This window comes from Protopterus annectens, chromosome 1.part0, assembly GCF_019279795.1.
Source record: "Protopterus annectens isolate FY-2018-M chromosome 1.part0, PAN1.0, whole genome shotgun sequence".
Taxonomy (NCBI): domain Eukaryota; kingdom Metazoa; phylum Chordata; order Ceratodontiformes; family Protopteridae; genus Protopterus; species Protopterus annectens.
The window spans coordinates 677908352-677928063 of NC_056725.1; the positions used below are offsets into that span (position 1 = coordinate 677908352).

Here is a 19712-nt window from a genome sequence, read left to right on the forward strand (position 1 = left end):
AAACATGTACCCATGAATTACCACATAGGTGGCAGTACACTAAACATCGAAAATGTGATGAGAGACTTAGGGACACAGGTGGACAGTGGTTTCACTTTCGATAACCACATCGCCACAACAGTCAGGAAATACTTCTATGTGGCATACCTCATCACCAAGGGCTTTTCATCCAGAAAAAAGGAGGTCATTGTCCCACTGTACTCATCCCTCATTAGACCCATTATAGAGTATAATGCCCCATTTGGTATGTACCTCACAAGACATCTGCAACAGCTGGAAAGGCCACAGAAATACCTCACTAAAAGAATCACAGGCCTAAAGCAGATGCCATATGCTGACCATCTAAAAAAACTCCAGCTATACTCTGTGGCATATCGTCTACTCAGAGGCGATCTCTGCTTAACATACAAGGTCATGTCAAACCTTGAGCTGTTGGACATGCTCCACTTAAAGAAATCCCAATCCCTCAGAGCCACACGCCCCAGGGATCTAAACCTTGTCATCACAATGAACAAAACATGCTGGAGGGATAGGTTCCTGACCCAGAGACTCCCCATACTCTGGAATAGACTGCCCATACATGTCAAGCAGAGCGTCTCCTTGGCCCTGTTCAAAAGGAACCTTGATGATTGGATGGGAGATAGGAAATTCACCCCGGGGATCATGTCAGTCGCCCTGCTAGACAGGGGTCTAGAAAAGTAAATATTGTGGGAAGAAATATCCAGGGAATTGTTATGGCTAGGCTTGTATAGGCCCTAGGGCCGATAGCCTAGTACCAACCTATGAACCTATAAAATATATAATACAAAGAATAATGAAAATAGACTTTAGAATAATTAGAATGATCATATTCTGTGAATGACTGAGATTATCATTCATTCATTCCTAATAACTGCTTAATCCTATATAGGATTGCAGGGGCTATCCCACTATTCAACAAGTAGTCATCACAGGATACTTACTTACACACACACACACACACACACACACACACACACACACACACACACACATACATACATACATACATACAGCTACACACACACATATACACTGAGTTGCACAATAAGTGCACACCTAACAAACGTTCCTAGTATCACCAGTTCATCTACAGCAAGTATTTAGGATCTACTAGAAGACTAAAGCGCCTATTAAAAAACTATGCATGGAGACTTTACATAGATGACACCCCAGCCAGGAAATAAACATGAGAAACGCGACTTGTGTTGTAGCAATACTAACCCTTGCACTTTTATTTTAGATAAACTGCAGCAAAACAGTGAATTAGGTATTTAAAAACCCTTTTCAAAACAAGTTAATACAAGATTGAATTAAATACCATCACATTTTATTATTTTCAGAAACAGCTGATAACCCACATAACAATTTATCAGTTTTAAATAACGTCTCTTCCTCTTAACTTCCCAACAACCAACATGTTTAATGAGATGTGTGTCACTGACAGAATTACAGGATGTGGAGCATCTTAAGTCTTTCACAGCGCCTTGACAAGTTGTTTTCCCAAATTAATTATTAGGGAAGGTGTTGATATTTTATTGTGTCCTTTACAGTATGCCAGCGCTATAATCCTAAAAGTTTGCTTTAACAATAGTGTTCCTCTAGACTAAATCAAATGCAAAATACATTCCTAAAAGAGAACATTCATCCTGAATAGCAATCATAACATTTTTTTGTAAATTGTTTTTAATAGTCTGAAAATCACTACTGAAAGAAAGTTAATGTGATGTTTGCAGACCTACACATACAAGGCAAGCTATAAACAGTAAAAATAAATGTCTCTGTATCGTACAAGTGGCTAATGATATTTTTAAAAAAACTATTTTTAGAGGTATAGAAAAAGAACCTGATACAGTGAGTTGGAAATATTTATATTCAGTATTACTTAATTTTCACTGCTACTGATTTTCTTATAGCTAATTATAAATTTATAAAAAAAGGATATTTTTTTTTTCAGATAAAGCTGAGCCATTCACACACATGTTTACAGTGCCATGAGGTATCAAAGAAGAATACCCACCACCACCCCTTTTGCTCGTCTTCTTAATTTTAGCCTGGAATGAATGCATTTGTTTGTTTACATTTGATAGGTGTCACTGTCAACTAGAAAGTCACATTTTTAGTTGAATCCCAAGGGAAAATATCTCCAATACAATGATACTAACATGAAAAGCTGATGACAGGCACATCACCAAGAGAAAACATAAATTACTGTAACATCCTAAACAAAAACACCAATGAAACGTTACCAGTACAGTCACATACCTGGCTACTAATATAACACCTAGGGTATACAGAGGATTGCGAAAACTATTTAAAGAGGATTATGCATCCCAAAGTGTTATTAACTACAGAAACAAACTTGTGCATGTTTCATTTTATTTTTATTCATTTATTTAACATTTGTTAACCAGGATAGTCCAGCTTGGAATGAAGCTAATTTTCAGCAGAGGCCCAGGAAGAAATGCTCCAGATGCATGTCTTTATAATGTGGGAGAAAACCCACACGAACGCAGGGAGGACATGCAGACTCCACACAGAAAGCACCCAAGCCAAGAATTGAGGCAACAACGCTACTGCTGCACCAGTGAACCATCCGTTTTAGTATTCGTTTACTGCACCATATTGTTTCTCTACAAACAATGTGTTCCTATTAGCATTTTGAATGTTGAAAACACTGAATTTAATTTAATCGAACTGAAATGTTCGAAATCTCAGAAGAGCGAACTGACGGAACATCGATTTCTTTCCCAGGGAAGGAAATCAGTGGGCCATCATCGGAGTTTGCTATTTCCTCCACTGTGGTGCGGTCTCGGAGTTGGTATATTTAAGTAAGGGGGTGTGGGGGCAAAGCCCCCCACTTCTGTCAGTGTTTAAAGTATTGAAAAATTTTTTTTTTGCACTGAACACTGATTTCTTCCCCTGGGAAAGAAATCGATGTTCTCTCAGTTCGCTCTTCTGAGATTTCAAACATTTCAGTTCGATTAAACTGAATTTGGCGTTTTCAGCATTCGATATGCTGATACAGACCCCAAACAACAGCTCTGCAAGCTATTCAGTATAATGAGTTACACTTGGCACAGCATGTCAGACATGAGATACTCAGGGAGCTTGGGCTGGATCAGCTGCTGATGGAGTGTACAGTATTGATGTAATCTGTAACATACATCATGTAGTAGCACTGTAATTTCTATGGAAGGGAGTTCACTAGCATTAGGGTACACCATATTGCTGATTCTGCACTTATGTTAGGAAAACACTAGACACATTGAGAGGAGAGGATTATAATATTACAAGTGTGCACAGCATCACAGACTGTACACCCCATATATAACAGTGACAGTCACAGTAGTGGAGGGGGTGTGGGAGTGTAACAGTGACAATATCAAAGACTGACTATGTGACCATTGTATAGACAGCATCTGAAAACATTTCAGCATAAAAGAAGTAAGTGTCTCTTGTCAGGGTTAGATGTTTCATTAACTCCTATTACTGGGAGGCATGCACACCCATGAGAGCATGCACACCCACGATCATGTAGGCCCAATGATTTCTTGACGTTGTAGACTCAAATACTATTGGAGCAGCTAGTCTGTACCCCTCACTAGAGGTACAAATATCCTAGATTTAGTACTCACAAATATGGGTGAGCACTGCACCCCCCCCCCCCCCCCAGTGTGATGTCTTCACTGGTAGCATCAGATCACAAAGTGGTATCCCTTGAAATAAAGGTAAAACTAGACCCCCCCAAAGTCCAAAAAATTTAAGAACTTTTCTAAGGCAAACTACATCCTATTAAGTGATAGCATAGCTAGTTTCCAAGCTCTCTCTCAAACCCAGAAAACACAAAAGCCCTGTACGACCATATAAAAAACAGCATAGAAACAGCAGTACAGGACCAAAATAAGCCCAATACAAACCACAAAAATAGGCCACCCTGGCAAAAGAAAGAAAATCTTGTCAAGAAGTAAGACAGAATGTGCACAACAGAACAAAAAGTCTCCCATTAGTCTAAACAAGCGAATCAAGGACCTAGTCAAGACTCTCAAAGCAGACTTTGACGCAAAAAAAGCCTCCAAAGCTAAGAATAACCATAATAATCCAACAATGTGCAGAATTAGTTGTGGATGGCATCACCTATGGTCGGCTAGAAGTTATAGAAAATCTGCTGGCTGATAAATTCAGCTCAAATTTCACCTCCCCATCTCTTGCAGTTCTCCCCAAAGAAATACCCATCACCACTCCCCCGCCAATTAACACTAAAGAACAAGTTGCCACTGCACTCTCTAAAGCTAAAAACACAGCTTCAATGGGGCCCAACAATATACCAGGTTGCCTCTTAAACAGCTTGAAACCTCCCTAAAGTAATACTGTTACATAGTGAAAGTACAAGGCATCAGTGACACCACACATAGTGTAGTTCCAGCTTCTTCACACAGCTGTACTGTGTTCTGTGTAGATTTCCAGTTTGGCCACTGTTGCTAGAATTAGTACTCTGATGTGAACAGCACAATTATGAAACTTTCTGAACTTTGTTGGACTTATTAATCATTTCTGTGAACTAGGTCTTATCTGTACCTCTTGTGAGATTCATAATCTGACACCAATGTCACAAATGTGTTAAGCCCTTTTATATTATTGGCCCACTTGTGCCAGGACAGGCCCACCCGTGCATTTGGGAGTAGTTATAGTTCTACCATGCTGCAGCAATATCAACAGGTTTATATGGCCAATATGCAGGGACTTCATCAGCTTTGTATAAATGAGATTTCTGTCTGCATGTAAACCAGTGTAGTTATTTAAGAACAAATTAATTGTATGCTGAAACAGTGAACTACAAATATTAATGTTGAATAACATCAAAAGAGGTAAGTTCAACGTTTGCACAAAACTAGCAGTGCAATTGTTGAATCATTTGGTGGGGTAAAATTATTCTCCTTCCCATAAGACTGTGAAGTCAGAGCTGATGCATTTAGACCTGATATGGGCAGGGAGATTGCAAAGGTAGGTAGCCTTGCTGCCCTCCAAAAAACTTTTTTTAACCCCTTTTTTAAATTTATCTTAGCCAAATGTCAGGGCTTCCTCTGCTGCTGTACATAGTATTGCATCCTAGATGTGCAGACATTAATCCCCATTTTGATAAAAATTTGTAGATGAAAGAATCCTTTTTGTATAGCATGCTCACCATCAGCCCCCTTCTATGAACATTGCGCTACCAATCACCATAAAAAAAATCTCATCCTGTAGGCTGCCAGTTGGGGGGACCAGTGCTGATGGAGAGAGATGTCATAGGAAGCTATGGAGCTGTTGCTGTCCTTGCTGCAGTCATCCATGTGCCATCAAGTGGTAAGGGAATGGAAGGGAAGGGAATACCTTTGTTCTAGTAGCCTAAGGCTCTGCCTTCAACCCCCCCCCCCAAGACCACGGTCATTCATGTTTCAAGACTGAAAGTAAAGCCTGGGGAAGTACATGGCATTTTAATCCCTCCAGTAGCCACTCTATCTAGCCACAGAGAATGAGAGCGTCTCTGTCAAGTACTAACTCATCCAAGGTAGTTAATGTGAGCATTGGGGGGGGGGTGCATGCTACTCCTTGTGCACATATGTGCTTCCACAAACATGATAACGAAGGCTGTGCCGGACTCATTTTCACAGTGCTGGCTATGTCAATGACATGGAAGCTGCTTGACTGCAGTAAGTTCACATTCGTGGTTTGGCTATTTCATTGCCATCCAAACCTTCTCTTGCATGACGGTGATCAAGTAACTGGAACCATCTCTTCCTTCTTCAAGGCTGGGTATGCTGGCACTGACCATTCACTTCCAACCCCATCCTGGCCCTTCCAATGTCCAGGCCACTACTTGAACTGGGGTTTTCTGAATCATAATAAACAGTGCTTTATCCTTCTGTGCCACAATGCTGGGCAGCTAATTCATTTTTATCAGTTGCCAGAATGATATAGCCCCCATAGGTTGTTTTCCAATGTTTTGGACAGGATCACTGTTATAATTAAAAATATTCATTAACATGAGAATATGCAGGTGTCATGTAATGCCTTACAATGAAGAATGTATGCAGATTGTGTGGAAGGAAAGCTCATGCTTGTACAGACAACGTGTGCCTCATCTGACTGTTTCATATTCAGATTGTCAGTATGGTAATAAATTTAGCTTGCAATCTGGCTATTAAATGCAAACTGTCTGTTAGTCCTTTTCTCTTTTTATAGCACTTTGGTTGTTGTTTCTCTGAATTACAATGTTGAGTTACAGCTTGTGAGTTATAACTAGTTTTCATTACACTGTGTTTTGCATTCTCCCTACTTTTTCCACAGGATATGTAACAGGTGGACATGTCTTGCGTCTTTTTCATGGCCACATGGATGAATCTTTGACCATTGCATCTACTGACCAGGGGAGGAGCAACGAAGGTTAGTTCTGTTATAATGCCAATAGTAACAAATAATACCTAACTGTAGTAAATTTACTTGAACTGAAACTTACTTTCCATACTACCATGCTGTACATAACTTGGTTTGACATGTGGAAACAGTTTAGAAGAACAGAGGAGGACTGAACTGGTGCTTCCAATGACAAGCTGAATCAGACAGAGACAGGTTTAGAAGAAGGATTATCACAAGAATTAGAGCTGGAATTTGCCACCATTTCAGCTATGACTGCATCAAAAGAATGTGCAGATGAAGGGATATGACATGTCAACTGATGTCATTAACTGTGTTTACAATTTGGGTCACTATAATGCGTCCCTTTTGCTGTGCTGAAATATGTCTCTCCTGTTGCAACATTTAAAGGTAATCTTGTTAAAGGTGAGGGTTGTCTGCAAAATTTATTGAATTTGTTATTCTGTCACGAAAGAAAGAAAGTGAGACAGAAAAACTCAAAGACTGTGAAACACTGAAAGTTATGCATGTACAGCAACACTGGTTTACAGAGTATGACCTGGGGCGTTGGACAAAGAATATGAGAAACAGAAATCTGAAAATGCTGTTCTAGTTGTGAATAAGCAATGCACAGATGAGTTCTGACAGGGACATCTGCTACCACACCCCACTGGCAAATGCATAGAGGGAAGCAAAAGAAGCAAGCAGAATTATAGTCAGGGACCACATGCTGAGCTGTAAATGATCCAGCAACCCAAAATAGCTGCTGCCTTCTCAGCATTGCTTCTTTCCTTCCACTTACCATACATGGAGATGGTCCTGGCACCGTGCAGTTTCTACACCTGTCACTGCCGCTCTTCCAAGTCCTACTAAGGAACCGCAGTGCTGTGGCATCACATTTCACTTGTTTTCACTTCTTTCTGTTATGCTTGCATTGTTATTCCTTTGATTTTGATGGAGTGTAGCATGCTGTCACTTTTTAGCTGGTTCTGTTTTTATCCCTTCATTGACACTGACATTAATACTCTTTTCAACTCCAAAGCCCTGTAATTCACCTCCTCTGCAGCTTGCATTCCTATACTGTTTTCTTCTTTCCTAGTTAGTCTCATGTTTGCAACATATGAGGAACTGGCCCTTTATTTTTGTTGCATTTGTTTTCTTTTACATCTGGTCATCTTCCCATTAACTTCTCTGGATGTTAACTGGCAGGGCTGTTGTTCTGTATACAAGCATGCTTTGTCAATACCAGAGTTCATCTCTTCTAATACAAACTATTATATAACACTGCTTGCCTGTTTAAATGAAGAGCCATAACACATCATACCATACTATACTATAACATACCGTACTGTATTGTGCCATACCATACGATAGCCATTTAGCCCTCACTCCTTCCCAGTTAGATAAGCTACAATGAGCATTGTTCCATCCTGAAGATAACTCACCAGTTACACAGTGGTCCACTGCTGTGGTACCCTTGTGTGTACAGCATTAAACCTGGTGTTTTGAAGTGTTCTAGTTCTCTCATTTTTAACCATGACACCTAGGCTAGTGGCAATTTTAAGGTTTAAATTCACTGGGTAAAACATGAGCCCTTTATTACTCTGTAGAAGTGTTTTATGATAAGGGATCACAAATGGAGTACAATACTTCCTACAAGGAGGGATATTATCTGTTGAAGCATTGGGGAAGGGGGATATTTCTATCTCTGACTATTGCTAACATGCGTACATCTATACCAATACAGAATTCTTGATATTTTGAGAACTTAAGTAAGACATACAATACTATAAAAACTGGGAACTAACAATGTCAAACAGTAACTAAATTAAATTAATCTTCTGAGATTAATGAAGATACACAATGGAAATAAGCAGTTTACGCTGTCAGCCAAGGATGACACACCACACAACTGGTATAATTATGAAATGGATCCCTAGAGTCTTCTTTGCAACCCCCCAATCTATGCAGACTGCCAGTGCATTTCTTACTAGTTCCATTAATGGACACCAGAAAAGGACTAACCCTATACATATGTAACTTTGTTCTCAAAATGCAGGCTGATATTTACACTTTTACCACCAAAGGTACTGGCAAGCATGTGTCATTACTGTATGTCTGTGACCAACATCAGGTAAATCAGCCCTTCAGATTTGCAGTCTTTTACTTGTTTATAGTACGATTTTCTTTTTCTTCTGCTAATTTATTCTAAATCCAAGATATTCTCTAATTATATCAGAAAACTGAAAGGAAAAATTGTAAGTGAAATATTTTACCAATAAACAATGAAGTGAAGACCTAGCCACAAGACGCCGTTAGCACAGTTGCAAAAAAAAAAAAAAAACTGAGCAAACTTTACAGTAAGCAAAGACATATGTCAGAGTCCGGTAGCACATGGTTAAACATTCAGTGATACCAAAAAATAAAATTAAAGACTTGACGTCCATGGGATTAGGCAACATACTTCAATGGTTTCCTACACAGAATCAAGATAAACAGCTCAATCTTCTTTGAAGGCAGTCTGCCAAGCACCAGAAATTATTATTTTATTGTTTTAATCCAGCTATAATGCTTGACAGGGTTTGCATTACAAGGAAAAAACTCAGTGGAGGGACTCACTGCCCTTGGAAGGTCTGTTATTTCCCTGTAATGCCCACCATGGATGGCGTATTTGCACATAGGTAAAAGGCTATCTGTCAAAATGCTTTTTTTATTTGTTTATTAGTATATACATTCTTTATATTTTGATGTAAAATTATTAATCTGCTCAATGTTTCAAAGTTGCTGTAGGATATGTAATTGTTACTGGAGGGAACATTTTACATGCAAAACATAAGTTATGTAACTATTTAATAATGCAAATAAAACAAAATTTTTTTCATATAAAGCTCCTAAAAAATGAAAATAGCTTATAAATGCCTTAGGGCAGATAGCCTAGTATAAACCTATGAACCTATGAACCTATAAAAAACACCACCAACGCTGAATGAATTCACACACAAAAATGAAGGAATAGTTTAATAAACAACTAACTGCATTCACCCTGCAACCTCAGGGCATCGTCAGAGTAACCTGGGCATAATAAAAAACTTCATTTATACAACAGGAAAATGCAACACACCCACAAATCCAATAATTCAATAAATAATTAATTAGATAGCCAATGTGCTTAATAGTAAAGTTAAAAACATTGTGCAAAAAATATATATATATATATATATATATATATATATATATATATATATATATATATACACACACTCATCATCCCTGCAATAGTATAATAAAATAAAATAATAGCAGTATTAATAAATACTAACATTTCTAAAAACATTCCTAAAAAACATTATTCACAAAATAATTGTCAGTCCCACCTAACTTCTACTAGTAAATACATGTCCATAAGTTATGTAATTATTTAATAATGTCTGCTCTCTCTCTCTCACACACACATGCATATACAAATATGCATACACAGGAACACTGTGTGATCTGTCCATATGCTAACATTTTGTGTAACATGATTGATATGGGGTAGTTAAGTAGTTTATCTTTTCACAAAATGCTCTGTAACAGCAGTAAAAACTCACTTTTATTGTAGAGACAGTCCGTCACACATATACAGGCACTCAGACACATGCGCGCGCACACACGCATACGCACACACACACACACACAAAAACACTCTACATATACCCAAAACTTTATTGCCTGTGCACACTTCAGATGTCCTACTGTGATCAAACAAAACAAAACACATAAATAATAGCAACAGTAAATTATTTTACATCATTCAGCTGCATGCAATGTGAAGAATTAGAATTCTCTCACTCCTCCCCACCACGCATAGAAGTATTCAGTTCTGGTGTGCCCACACACAACACGTCCTTGTAATAGTAACTGTAATAGTTATCTTGCAATATAACTGCACTGATTCGGCTGTACAGGATAGGACCAATACAAGCTCTTCATGGAAGAGCAAACCTGCTTTGTGGACAACTGCCATTAACAGACTTTACAATAAGAGGATGAAATTGCTGTCTGAGAGTAAGAGGGATTGGGCCCTAAGCTGGAAACACTTCCTTCTCAGCTTTAACAAGCAAATAAGACTTCTTGTGAAGTCCTCCAAAACAAACTACGAATCCAAATTAGCTTCCTCAACTAAGGATAATCATAAGGCATTCTTTAGTTACATCCCTAACCTAAAATGAAAGGCCCAGATTTGCGCCAAACTGGTAGTTAATGATACCACATATACTGAGCCTGTGGACATAGCTAACCTGTTAGGTGACAGGTTATGTGAAAATTTCACTCCCCTGTCCCCGCCACACGTACTCCATGACATCCCTACCACCTGTCCCCTACCTTGTATCTCTAAAGAGCAGATCATAAATGCCCTCTCCAAGGCCAAAAACACAGCATCTATGGGACCTGATAACATCCCTGGCTACATTCTACATGGGCTCCAACAAGAATTAGCACCACTATTGGATAATCTTTTCAATCATATTCTAAGCACCGGCTTCATCCCAGCTGAATGGAAAATGGCCACCATTATCCCCTTGCACAAAGGTGGTGCTTCCACTGAACCTGGGAACTAGAGACCTATTAGCCTGACTAGCCTTATCTGCAAGGCCAGAGAGCGAATCTTCATGGACCTTATCAACAAAGATATAGGTAATCTCCAAACACTTGACCCTATTTGTCAAAGGAAGATCATGCCTGTTAAACCTGATGGACTTCTTAGAGACAGCCACCAAGGCCTTAGACAAAGAGAAATCTGTGCATATAGCCCATCTAGGCTTAGCGAAGGCTTTTGACACTATACCCCACACAGGCATCATTGACAAATCACCCAACTAGGTATCAACCCTTATATCTTTATGTGGGTTGCCAAATGGCTCACTGATAGAAGCCATACAGTCAAAATACGGGAATCTACCTCCAACAGCAGACCCATAGTCAGTGGTGTTCCACAGGGATCAGTCCTGGTACCTCTACTGTCTGGAATCTATTTCTCCAAAGTACAAGCAAAAACTAAAGGTCTGTGGCTGACAAAGTTTGCTGATGACTGCAAAGTGGGAGCAGTCACAGAATCTTCAAAAGATGTCAACATCCTACAAGAGGGTCTTACACAAACAAATGACTGGTGCCAAAGTCATGGCCTTAAACTCAATGCAAAAAAATATATTATTATCCCTTTGATTAAGGGCAACATTCCTGATAACTACTACATCAATAGCAACATCCTAAGTACACACTCAATGGTGTGAGACCTGGGCACACAGGCTGACATCAACCTTACCTTTGATCACCATGTCTCCACAGTGGTAAGAAGGCCATTCTCTATTGCTCATCTCATAAGTAAGGGCATTGCCTCCAGAAAAAAAAAAAAGAAGTTATAACCTCCCTGTACTCTTCCCTCATCAGGCCAATAATTGAATTCAACATCCCGTTTGGTATGTACCTTTCCAAGCACCTGCAGCATTTGGAGAGACCGCAAAGGTTCCTCACAAGGAAAATTCAAGGTCTTCAGTATTTTCCTATGAGGATCATCTGAAATCACTGTCACTCTATTCTGTTTCATACAGACTACACAGAGGGAATCTCCACTTTGTGTGCAGTGCAATCTCTGACCCTACTTTATTGGAAATGCTGCATATCCGCAATCCAAATGGCATACGGGTTACTCGCTCTAAAGACCTTAACCTGGTATGTGACATTAATAGAGCCTGCTGGAGGGACAGAGCTGTCTGCCAGAGGTTACCATACCTTTGGAACAGATTCCCACTTCATGTCAAACAGAGCACCTCACTGGTTTTCTTCAAGCACAATGTTTTTCTTGTCTATAACTACACCTTTCTAACAGGCTCAGTGTCAAAGGAAAATATACTTTAAAAATTATCAAAACACGGTAGGTTCAGGTTAAGGCACTTTAATCTTGCAGCAAGGAGACAAAAACGTGCTAATACAGAGTTTGTCTAACTAGAAACAGGAAATGCTTACATTTTTATACACTTTCTAATAAGTCATTGCCTACCAAGTTGACGTAGTGAATCACAAGTTTTGTCATCATCATCATTTACTAATAATTGCTTTCATAAAATTCTGCTGATTTATCAATTTTTGTGAGAAACTTCCTAAGGAAAACAACGTGGCCTTGGCTACCACCGGTTAGATACATGCAATGTTACCATTCAAGGTACTATGGCTAATTCAAGCACAAAGCAAGCAGTTCATTTCTCTAACAATCCTTTGTCTACACTATCTCTAAACTTCTGCAGCTGCACATGTTCTCATACTTTGAACAGATTGTTTAAAATCATTACATTCATAGGATATAGCATTGTTCATTCATTCTCTCCTGACCTAGCAGATAACCACCTGCTTCTCAAGTACATTTCCAAAAGGCATAAACATGAATATTGCTGTGCTAGCAATTACTAGGTCAGAGGGCATCTTGCAAGTTTCAGAAAGCACACTGCAGTTTCAAAAAAGCATCTTTTCAGTTTCATATGAAACTCAACTATTTATAAAACAGTGCATATAAAATAGAATGAAAAATGTGTTAACTTATTTGGTTTCTAATTAACATTAAGCATACACACATTAATACAAATTTTCCTGACATTTCCCCCCTGTTAATACTTTTTAATTCCATTTTCAAAAAGAATAAACAGTTTGCTTCTTTTACTAACCTCTTCCATTCAGGATTTGCAGTTAAGAAAGTCATTCAGTTTAAAACTTTATGAAAGTGTTTCACATTCTAACAGTTCTTCAAATTCAGTACTTTGGTACATAGTCTCAGAAACTAATATATCTATAAATTCTCTGATTAATCTTTTCATGCAGGGGATACCACAACAAATACAACCTCCTATCAGGAGCAAACCCACACAAATGACAATCAAGATGTTCATTAGGATGGAACCCCACCCCCACAAACAAATTCTGGAAAAAGTCTGTCAGAGGGTTTGGGCCTGGCTTGATCATGGCCGACACTTGCTGTATCACCTCAAGGTGGTCATTAATTTCGTGCTGATGATCTGGTATATACGCACAGCACTCTTCTTTGATTAAAGAGCACGTACCACCCCTCGCCGCTAGGGTGAAGTCAAGAGCCATTCGATTCTGGAGCACTACAGTTCTCATAGCATTCAGTTCATCAGTTATCAGTTCAAGAGCAGAAAAGGTTGCATTACTCATTACTTCAAGAAGTTTAGACAGTTTTCGCAGCTCCCAAATTGATTTAACTGCACCATATGCGGGTAATATGCCTGCCCACAATATGACAGCATCACTCAAGTCCATGTGCATCAGTTTGGTACCTGCAGTATGATGGTCTTTCCAGCCCACTTCGATCTGTCCCTCTGGATTTTCAGGCTTTCTGACAGCTTTCTTGGCCACATCTCGGGTATTTCGAATATTTCCCTGAGGCAAGACTGCAGTGTGTCGTATGGCCGGGACCAGGTACCCCAAAAAACAACTGCCGGACCAATTCTCAGGTAACCATTTATATGCTTTTTTACCACACACAAAATAACAATCCTCTACCATAGTAGTTACTTTGTTATGAAATGGCTGCCCTGCATGAAACATTTTCCTATCTATTATAGATAACTGTTTAAAAAGTACAGGATTACGTTGCACCTGGTCAATAGTCTTATGCATGGACTCAAGAAATGAGTCATAATTTGAACTACAAGTTCCACCCATGTTGTTTGCTTTAGTATAACATTTATAATGTACAGTCACATTACACTTGCTCCAACCCACTTGAATTGTCTCATTCTTATAAAAACATACAATTCCCTTTTGTGTCACAGGCAAATACAGTGCTACCTTATCACATGCTTTAATAGATACTGTGTCATAAACCAGATTTTCCCAGGTCTCATTGACCCCTAGGGGGATAGCAGTCATTAATAACCCCCGTATGCTGTTGGTATGGCTGTGCAGATCCAGCAGTTCGAAACATTAAAAGTCTCAGCATACACACGTGCAATTGCCTGATAAGTGTTAAAGTTCGGGTGCCAGTCTATGTTCGGTTCATCACGTTTAATCAGTTCAACTTTTGTGGCAGGAAAAAGGAAAGGCCACAACAGAAAGAACAATTTTATTAGTATAGCTACCAGAATAATCATGCAAGTTTTCTGAGGTTGTTCAGTGTCTCTATTTGCTCTATACCTGGTCATATTGTTCTCGTTGTACAACAGTAACAAGGTTTTTGTCCAGTTCAAAGTTCTTAACCAGTTTACAGTGTGTCAAATGAATCCAGGATGCTCGCTCCGCGATCTTGACTGCAGTGAGTGTCGACAGTAGTACTTGGTACGGCCCTTCCCACTTCGGAGAACTCCAGTTTTTTCTCTTCACTATCTTCACCCAGACCCAGGTGCCTGGGGCTACTGCTGCTACCGATGGTTTCGTTTGCTCTTTATCTGAAACAGAATTTAACTGCAAAAGTTTGTTATTCAAAAATCGTCTCATATACCCTGCAAGTGAACTGTCAGCCTCCTGCTCTGCAGACATGAGAGGTTTCCATTGAGGTGTATAATATGCCCTCCCAAACAGAACTTCAAAATGAGTTAACCCTTTTGCATTTGGAACAGTTCTCATGCTCAACAGTGCCAGAGGTAAACAGTGCACCCAGTTCTTTTGTGTCTCACTAATCAATTTTCTAAGTTTATTCTTCAACACCCCATTATGCCTCTCTACTAATCCTGCAGATTGGGGTGGTATGCACAATGGTTTTTCAACGATATCCCGAAATAGCGACTAAGTTGTTGTATAGTTTGATTTACAAAGTGTGTGCCATTGTCACTAAAAATCTTTTCCGGTATGCCAAATCTAGGAATAATTTCTTTAACAAGGACTTTTGCAACAGTAGCTGCATCTGGATTTTTAGTTGGAAAAGCTTCCACCCATTTGGAAAACATATCTATAATGACAAGGCAGTACTTCTTATTTTCACATTTGTTCAGTTCTATAAAATCCATACAAATAGTATGAAGCAGATACGGTGGTATAGGGAAACTCCCTTGCTTAGGTTTCAATGCCCCTTGTGCATGATGCTTGTTACAAACATGGCATGATGCACAACATTTTTTTGTGTAATTAGTAAATCCATACGTCGTAAACACTCTATTCACTAACTGTACTATTCCCCCTGTTGAGACATGGCTCTGCCCATGGCTCAACAAAGCTGCATATCTAAACAAGTTAGATGGTAAGATTGGTTTCTTTTCTTTGGAGATGTACAGTCCCTTTTCAAGGATTGCTCCTCGTTTTATCCACTTTTGTTTTTCTACATTTGTAGTAAGTGTCTGCATTGTTTTTAACATTTCTAAATCTAAAATCTCAGATGGTTGTAATTCCTCACCCAAAAGAAAAACTTCTGAAGCTGAAGCTGCTTGTTTTGCAGCTGTATCAGCCTTCGCATTACCTTTTGAAATTCTATCCTGTTGCTTGATATGAGCTACGCATTTGCAAATAGCTACTTTCTGAGGTAACTGAATAGAGTCTAACAGATCTAAAATAAATTGCGCATGGTTAACTGGTTTACCAGTAGATGTTATCATTCCTCTATTTTTCCACTGCTGCGCAAAAACATGTACAGTAGAAAAAGCATACTGTCAGTAAAAATGTTCACTTTCTTACCTTTTGCTAAGGTACATGCCCTCGTCAAGGCAATCAATTCTGCTGCTTGTGCAGATAAGTTGTGTGGTAAGGACTTCGCTTCTAAAATCTCGGTATCAGAAACTACCGCATACCCCACTAGATTCTGTCCTGTAGGACCCCTTCTGCATGAGCCATCCACATAGTATGTCACCTCGGCATCATCCAAGGGAACATCTGTAAGGTCTTTTCTAGGTAGTGTCTTTTGCTCAATCTCCTGCAGGCAGCAGTGTGGTTTGCCATCTGCAGGGGTTGGGAGCAAGGTTGATGGATTCAAAGTTGTGCATCGTTCAATTGTCATATGAGGTTGGCTCAACAGTATAGTCATACAGGAAAGATGTCTAGCAGGAGAAAGATATGCTACTTTTTCTTGCAGTAAAATAATCGCGACTGCATGAGGCACTCTCAATGTGAGAGGGTGGAACAATACTACTGAGGCTGAAGCCTGCACTGCCATTGCAGCTGCAACTACTGCTTGTACACAGTGGGGCAAGGATCGCACCACTGGGTCTAACTGTGATGAATAGTAAGCTATGGGGCGTTGTTTGTCCCCATGCTGTTGTGTTAACACTGATGTCATATAACCTTGCTTACAGTCTACAGTTTGGAAAAATCGCTTATGATAGTTTGGTAATCCTTTCAGTTTGCAGAAAGCTGATTCTGCTTCTGGTGTCCACTGTAATGAGTCCTGTGCTGCCATCACCTTTTTGAATATCAAATTAGTTAGCGGAGCAGACTCCAAAGCATAGTTTGGTATCCAACTCAGACAAAAGTTAGTAGTTCCCAGGAAGGACATCATTTCCTTCTTGGTAGTTGGTTTAGGTGCTTGTAATATTGCTGTTTTTCTGTCTTCATCTAATATTCTGCCTTCTTTGGATATTACATATCCCAGGGATTTAACCTGTTTTTTCCAAAGTTGCAGTTTGTTTTTGTTTACCTTGTGTCCTTGAGTAGCTAAAAATTGTAATAATGCTATGGTATCCTCTCTGCATTCTTTCTGGGTGGGGGCTGCCAGCAGAATGTCATCTACATAAAGTAAAATCTGACTACCTTTCGATGGGATAAATCCCGCCAGGTTACTTGCCATTTCTTGTGCGAATATCGTTGGACTTTCACAATACCCCTGTGGTAGTCTCGTATATGTATACCGTTTCCCCAATGTTAGCTGTCTGGGTGTATCGGTATAGAGAAAAATGCATTGCTAATATCTACCACAGAAAAATACTTCTGTTGAGGCTTCAAATCATTCAATAAAGTGTGTGGATCTGGCACCGTTGGTGCCCTGGGTATAACTGCGTCATTCACAGCTTGTAAATCTTGGACCATACGCCATTCCCCGTTTGCTTTCCTAACTGGAAATAAGGGTGTATTACATGGTGAATCAGGAGATTCTATTAAGACCCCTTCCTTAAGTAAGGCTGCTATTATAGGTTTGATTCCTATTTCTGCATCCTTTCTCAAGGGATACTGTCTCTTTTGAGGTCTAAATGCTGATTTTGGCATAATAGTAACTGGTCCTGCTGTACGAATAAGTCCTACATCTGATTTCCCTGTTGACCAGAGAGTCTCTGGTATATCTCGTAAGGCTTATTCCTCTTCCTCTAGTAAGAGTGCTACTCAGCTATCCTCACTTGCCTGTGAGTGCACAGCTAGGTGTGTCTATGTTATCCAGTTCAATTTCTGCTTCTGTACTCCTTGTTCTATCTGTTTTTCCCACCTTGTGACTTTTTCTCCTAGGTCTGCCCACTTCAAATTTTTATCTTTAGTTAAGCTTACATGTGGTAATCGATTAGATTTGTAAAGTGCTAAGAATTCCTGGGGCAATGAACAGCTTACTACACTGTTTCCTTCTGTGTCCCAGTACAAATTTCATAATACTAACCTATTAGCATGGTTTCTAAACAATTCTTGCTCATATTCTTTATCAGGTCCTGGTCTCTTACAGTAATATAGAGTACAATGCAACAAATGCTGTTTATCAGTGTCAAGGGAGGGGGATTTACTGATGGCTACGTTCATCAGTTCTTCGATTACTGCCCCTGGACCAGTCGTAACTAAGTCCTAGCTGTACCAATAAAATGTTTCACCCTCCGATCGCACTGCAAAAGTATCCATTTGTCGCTGTGCTTCCATACCCTGCATAGCTGGAACTACGGCTATGCCAAATATCTGCATTAAGTCTCTGCCCAAGAGATTTACTGGGCACTTTGCAGAAACAACAATTTTGCATTTCTGGGTCATCCCTGAAACAGGGTCAGTTATCGCTATGTTGTGGGAGAGTGGCTCCCAATACAGCTGTCCATTAGCTGCTTTCACCAATATGTAGTCTAGTGATTCTGAATTTTCTGGTAGTTGGATGTATCAGGGTCCGTGAAGCCCCTGAGTCAGACAGAAATTTGACTTCCCTCCCCTCTACCAGAAGCGTAACTTCCGGTTTTGTGTCTGCTAAGTAGAGCTCTAAGCTCAATAATGCTAAGTCTAAAATTTCATTTTCTTCATCATTTATGAATTCATGTACATCCTCTATCCCTTCTGTCACATCCTCTACCCTTGCTACCACATTTGCATTTGTCTTTCCCTGTTCATTCTTATCCAGTGATTCTTGACTATCATATAGTCAGTCCTCACCCTCCTTATCTTCTGTGGTTACCTTCTTATTTTGCCTGCAATCCCTTGCCAAATGTCCCTTTTTCCGCATTTGAAACATTCACCCCTTTTCTTTCTCTCTTCAAAGTCTTCTGATCGTTTATCAGATTGTTTGTTGCCCTGGGTATTTTTCTTACCCTTCTTCCCAGTTTGTACTACAAAGACTTCTGACCCGTCTTCTACTGCAAATACTTGAGTTTTCTTTTTCTTTTTGCTATTGAAATGTCTTAAGGCATGTCTGCATATTCAAGTAATGACTGTAATCTACTTGTACGATGATCTACCATGTGCTTTGTAATAAAACTGCTAATGGGAGCTATACTGCCTTTTAAGAATGCATTCTTTAGCTGTTGCTCATATGGGGAATCATGTGTTTGATCTTCAGGTACCTGTATTCCACAATGGTTATTAAAACATTCTAATAATCTGGCATAATATCTATCAACAGTTTCACCTTCTTGCTGTATGCATTGATTAATGCAAGTCCAATCAGCTCTAGGCTTCCATTTCTCAGAGATTCGGTCTATCAGACCTTTCACTCTGTTGTCCAGTTCTGCGTTACTATGTGGGAGTGGTCTAAGTTCTGCATCACGGGGATTCCAGTTGCCACTGATCATGTGCCAATCCGGACCTACAATTTGTCTAACTACTTTTTCTACTTCTTCTCCATTCAAATGGTAACTTAACCTCATGCCCTGTAAGTCTTCTAAGAATTTTCTAAAATTAACTTTTGGATGGGGAATTCCCTCTGTGGCTTTCCGGATGTCTTCCGGTGTCCACGGTCTATATACTAGAAGAGTCGGATCCTGTCCTGCCTGTCCTGCCTGTGGATTTGGTACTTCTATGAGTGGACATATCTCTTCCTCACTCATAGTTTGTGAATTTCTATTTATTTCATATAATTCAATATCCCCTCTCAAGATGCGTGTTCGAGACCTGGTCTCAACAGGATCCCTGACAAACGGTTTTGATTTTGC

The 19712-nt window shown here is 39.5% G+C and overlaps 1 protein-coding gene across 1 annotated transcript in view; it reads left to right on the forward strand.

Moving 5' to 3' along the window:
* Positions 1–19712, forward strand: part of LOC122794026 (ryanodine receptor 1-like) — a 2146276-nt gene that overhangs the window by 275729 nt on the left and 1850835 nt on the right. Inside the window, 2 exon segments of the mRNA XM_044062140.1 lie at positions 6349–6425; positions 6428–6444. Of these exon segments, the coding sequence (XP_043918075.1) occupies positions 6349–6425; positions 6428–6444 (94 nt within the window).